Source organism: Limulus polyphemus, unplaced genomic scaffold, assembly GCF_000517525.1.
Source record: "Limulus polyphemus unplaced genomic scaffold, Limulus_polyphemus-2.1.2 Scaffold605, whole genome shotgun sequence".
NCBI classification, from domain to species: Eukaryota; Metazoa; Arthropoda; class Merostomata; order Xiphosura; family Limulidae; genus Limulus; species Limulus polyphemus.
The window spans coordinates 418,762-424,522 of record NW_013666215.1 but is presented as its reverse complement, the minus strand read 5'-3'; the positions used below and the strand labels follow the sequence as shown (position 1 = coordinate 424,522).

Sequence of the window (5,761 nt, the reverse complement as noted above, 5' to 3'; positions counted from 1 at the left end):
TTGTTGTTGTTTTTAATTTTATATATATATTTTTTCTTTCAACACTAGAAAGAACCATACACTATCGATATTTTGAAACCCGAGACTATATTTATTTCAACTTTGCGAAAAATGTTATTAATCTCACTTCATATTAAAGTTGTATGATAGTGTTAAGTAGATGATTTTGTTTTAGAAGAACTTACTTCTGTGAAAATAGAAAAACGTGCTTTTGTTGGTGCTGCCATTGTATGAATGGTTTTGCCCAGTTTCAATAACGTAATCATCGTTTAGCGAATATCTGATGACAAATTCAAAGAAAATTTACCGCTGCAAACCGTTCATTGTGATAAATCTTTATTTTCCTGAATTAATACTAACAAACAACTTGCATAGCATTTATATACAATCAACTACTTGACAAAATTGTTTGAACAGGAAATTATACAAGGAGAGCAAAATGGCTTGTAACAGTGGAATAATTTACACACAATTTTTCTATGTACATATAACGTTCATCATAATAATAGAAAAAAGCTTTAATTAAAACAAATTTCCACAATTATTATGTTTGAAAATAAAACAACAAATGTACTTAATATGTACATCAATATGTACAGCACTAGATGTACACTTTGAGGTGACTTATTTACATCAATAATTAGGCCTTACGAAAACCTTGACAGTGAACGTAAATCTATAAATAATTTTAAATGAAACAAAACATTTAATTATTTACAAAAGTAAAATACAACGTTCCTTTTATGTACATTCTTTATTTGTTTATTATTCAAGAATTATATTTTAAAAACATCACAGAGCAGTACCAAAATGGAATGTTTGGAAATGGAAGGTTCTGATCAGCTTTTTAATCCCAAATAGATTGATTTTAAATTCTGTTATCTAAATATGTGTGTTCTATTTCTCATTGCTAATTATCATCCATCAAATACTCTACCATAAACACACCGATAACACCAAATGTAAAATAATTAGGTTTCTTAGAGGTCAATACTCAATAACATTATCTTTAACATCATCGTAAAGAATATTCAATTTTCTAAGCCAAATGAGCAAATATAATAATAAGAATTTATAAATGATATCTTTTAGGCTCACATGTTGATACACACCTACCCCCCCCCCCTTCCCAGTAATTAACAAACCTTCTAGACCTATTTTTTCATATAACATTTATAAGTTTATATATAAATATACTTTCCTAACACATCAACCTTTTATCCCTTAAACCTCTCAATACAAGCCCATATAGAAACTGTAGGCTCTTAAGGGGGGATCAAAGGTGTCTTATCCTTAATGAACCTAGTATCATTCCCGCAGGATCGTTTTCTAGAAATAACAAACTTTTGATATCAGATGCGTTTTAAGACTATAAAAAAAATGATTAGTCACGTTTTCAAAAATGAATATGATTATAAAGACAGAGATGGCCGTTTCTTTTTGTCATTTTTAACAGCTTTACCAAAAACAGCACCAATCATCTTCGACACAGTCATGGACCCCAGTTTCTGTCGAATGGGTAGCGATCGCCGAGTTTTCAGTGAATAAGCCTCACGTAAAACACTTTGAAAGGCTACAGTTACTCCCACATGTGAATCAGCTGCAGAAACTTCATAAAACTGACACTGGAACTGCAAAGACATCTCTTGGCCATCGTCAACGCTTACTTGTCTAACATGCTCTAGATCTCTTTTGTTGCCAAGTAAAATTATTGGCACCTGCCTGCCTGCCACTTGATGTTGAATTCGTCGCAAACTATCCGTTGCTACCTGGAAACTACGGCGGTCCGCTGTACTGTATACAACAATGAAAGCATCCGCCCAGTCGACCTTATCAGCAGGAAAAACATCATCCTGGCAGCAGAAAAAATTAACAACAGTATAGTAAACTGTGATCGTTCAGTTGTTTAATGTTGTACTATTGAACGGATCTTGTATATTTGTTAGTTCTTAAGTTATAAAATCATGCCGATCATTTGCCTTCAGTGCAAGTCATTCCGATAGAATATACATATATTGCATTTTGAATGTAATATATTGAAAACTTGGCTAAATAAATTCTGAGCTTATCATAATATTTTAGGTTTACATTATGCAAGTATATATCTATTTTGATAATCACCTGGAATCTGGAGGTGTCAAGGATTTCAACTTCACACGGTTGGCTGTCCACAAACACCCCATGCTTATACAGCAAATCTAAGAGAAGATTAAAACCAGTTAATTTCAGTTTCTAGGGGACTACACAGCACGACAAAACACCCGTGATTGTACTTACGTAGTGCAGTGATTTTAATAATAATTAGTAATGAAGGTAAGTTCTTAGTGCTTTGGAAACAGAACATTACGGTAAGGTTCTACTTGTTAGTTTTATTTGAAACTTTTAGCAGCACTTTAGAACCAATAAATTAATGGAGAAATCCGTGATTTAAAAGATATTCTGCACATTCTACAAATTTTAATGAGTCATTAATTGTCTTTAAAAATATTTTACTGTACAAACTATAAAACCAATGTTTCATTGGAGAACATACTTACTCTAAAGTCAATATATTATTGACAAAGTACCTAAAATAACTTATTGTGCTCTATTTGAGTAAATACTACAACGTTGTAACAAGAAAAACTCAGAATTTTAGAAAATGTTTACAGATCATTTTGGTTCTAAACCGATGCAGTGCAAACCACGTGTACAAAATACTGAAATATATTAGAAATCAGTTCAAGACTAAGTGTTCTGAACTAGCTGTCAGATCATAAATAAGCACCATTCTATAGATTCCAACACCTTTACACATATGAATATGTTATCGTTTTGTAAGTCACACTATTTCTGAATTTAAAGTAACTTCTAATTTTTTTATAATACTTATATGCATTAACGCATAAGTTAGTAATTGATATCATGTACTATTCTAAAATCCTTTTAAGACTGATTTAAAAGAAAGGATTAGTTTCCAGCAATGTTTTAATTTAGAAATTGTTCAAGCATTACGTCATGAGTCACTTTAAACGCTTTCAAATTTTGAACCTACAGTTTTCACAAGCCTCTTAGTTTTATTGACATTTCTAGTTCTAAAAACTAAGTGAGGTAATCTTTAAATGCCTGACTGTAGTGAATAAACAAACTTGGTGGTGTCCAAAACAAACTAAGGAGTAAAGATAAACGTTCCCCCATCATGTTTCGTTTCTATAATTGGCTCTGATATGCTTACCTCTACTCGAACTGTATTCACCAATGTATCTCTTGGTCAGATACCGTACTGTTACAGCTGAAAGAAACAAAGTGTATATTTAGAATATTTTGTTCAAATAATATATATACTTATATCTTGGTCATTTTTAAAGACGCAATCTCCAATATCATACACAACAAAAATACGTGGTTTTCATCACTTTCGACATTTGAAATTTTATTTTCATTACCCCCTTTTCTAAGAAAAAATTTTTCAATATGCCGAATATTTTCACTTTATTTATAAAACTTTATTTTGTAGAAAAACTCACTAGTTTGTTACTAAAAAATTGCATCAAGTAACCCTAATATTTTTGTTTCTTTTAATAAAATTGATACCCAGGTATTAGTAAATTGTTTATGTTAGATGAAGTCATGTTCCTGTTTTCTTTAACTTTAAAGTTAATTTACTGGTAAATAATTAGTAAAAATATACAATTATCTTTTTGTTCATGTTGAAAGGTTAAAGATATCTGTAAATTCAAATCGTCGAATTATAAGTCGTATCCATTTACCATTAATATTAATTCATGGTCCACCACTTTGGTGTAACATACATTGGGAACAGGAAATAACATTATGGAATCACATCCGAGACCACTTGAGCTTCCGAGAATTTTATTAAAGATCCTCTTCTAAACCGGGAATGCACTTGAGAAAATTTAAACACCACTAGAAAGATGGAGCTGTCTCTGTTGTTACTAACACGTTACTTAAAACTACTCAAAGCTTGCTTGAAGTAGGACGCAAGCTTTCTTTAGCAACCTTTTTTTTTTGTTATTGTTGGTTCATGGTTCATGCAATATCAATGTTCATGTGAATCACTAAACATTCATTCTTGCATTAGTTGTTCCTAAAATAAACTATATCAAACTGTATACAAAATCAATCAATGATTCTAAAACAAAAACTGATGTGTCCTAAGCATTGATCAGATTTTTCGGACAGTTTGTCAAATGTACTCCCAAGCATTAAACCTTAATTCTGTTAATATAGTGTACTTGTTAGATAGCACAAGAAACAGTTCCAAATTTAAACGTAAAGGAACGTCGAAATAGTAATGGAACTGAGTCTCAAACTGAACGTCAGAAGACTGTTTCAAAGTTGGTCAATCTTAATTGTTTGTTTTTTTACTGATGTTAAGAAGGAGGTTGTTCAATCTTAATTGTTTTCTACTGATGTTAATTCGTCAACATAACCTGAACTGGAATTTCTGTAGAAATCTTGGTTTAGATACTTCTATTCAAACACGTAGTTTTTTCATCAACATTTGCTTATTTCAAAATCCCTGGAGTTATTTTCTTTTTTTTTTACATACAGTATTTTACCTTATTGGGAAGCTAACGTCATATTGAAGTATGTTTTATTTACATTCTTGATTCATTGTATAAAGATAGCATTGAAATAAAAACTATTATTAATAAATGTATATTTCTGATCATGTTGGAAACAGCTAACGTAAATGAGAACACATATCTGAATCTTAGATTGTCTTCAAGTGATCGACAAACTATCAGTGCTTTTAGTTTGGTATATATGTATATGTATATTTCTGATCATGTTGGAAACAGCTAACGTAAATGAGAACACATATCTGAATCTTAGATTGTCTTCAAGTGATCGACAAACATTCAGTGCTTTTAGTTTGGTAACTATCAGCACAAGGTAAGAAAATCTTTTATAATCAAAAAATCAATTTAAATGTTGCACTAATACGATTTCATTTAGCTGGATGTAGATCATAACATACTCGTGTATGTAACATTGCGGTTAAACTTGCTGTTCTGATAACTAAAACAAGGATTTGAACAGTTGCTAATTCAGGCCGTTAATATCCATGTTTCTTTTTCTGTATAAAATATAATTGTGTATGCACTGTAACAGCTCTTTTGTAAAAATAGTTGTATTTATTTTCTTTTTACCAAACGTACACATCGGGAAATAGCACATAGTTAGAGGCGCATTTCTTGTTTTCCCACATTTTTTATTCTAAACACCCACAAATTAATAAGGACATATCGAATACGTAGACATTTAAGGCTATAAGGGTCTGTCGGTCGAACCATGGCCAGTGTTTGGCAAGTTTCCAGGTGGGTCAGGTGCGTTGGGACTTCTTCCACCCTTGAGATACAGAGTCGAATTACGATATCCCACCAAATAGCTGCGACAGAATGGAGCCTTCTCAAGACCGCGGTGGTTTGGCTGTACGTCAGGGTGTATCCACACGAGAATAATTCGAACTTTTCAGTCTTTGGTAAATGTATATAAACATTCTTCTAAAATCAACTTAGATACAGTACGTAAATCTGAGTGATCTTGTTTTTGTTTTTTTAATTTTTAACTGCTAATATATTTGTATATATAATCACTCTTCTAGCAGGATATATTGCAACACTGAAGCTACCAGTGAACATATTTACATTTCCAGATACAACACGTTACAGCAGGATATATTGCAACACTGAAGCTACCAGTGAACATATTTACATTTCCAGATACAACACATTATAGCAGGACATATTGCAAT

General features: G+C 31.5%; 1 protein-coding gene across 1 annotated transcript in view; it reads right to left on the bottom strand.

Annotated features, from left to right (window-relative positions):
- Positions 1 to 319: 319 nt before the first annotated feature.
- LOC106459418 (ras-related and estrogen-regulated growth inhibitor-like protein) overlaps positions 320 to 5,761 on the bottom strand; it is a 7,583-nt gene continuing 2,141 nt past the window's right edge. The window contains exons 2-4 of the mRNA XM_013919037.2: positions 3,215 to 3,271; positions 2,122 to 2,198; positions 320 to 1,853 (exon numbers count right to left, since the gene is read on the bottom strand). Coding sequence (XP_013774491.1) covers positions 1,413 to 1,853; positions 2,122 to 2,198; positions 3,215 to 3,271 — 575 coding nt within the window. The 3' untranslated portion in view covers positions 320 to 1,412. The remainder of the gene's footprint in view (positions 1,854 to 2,121; positions 2,199 to 3,214; positions 3,272 to 5,761) is intronic.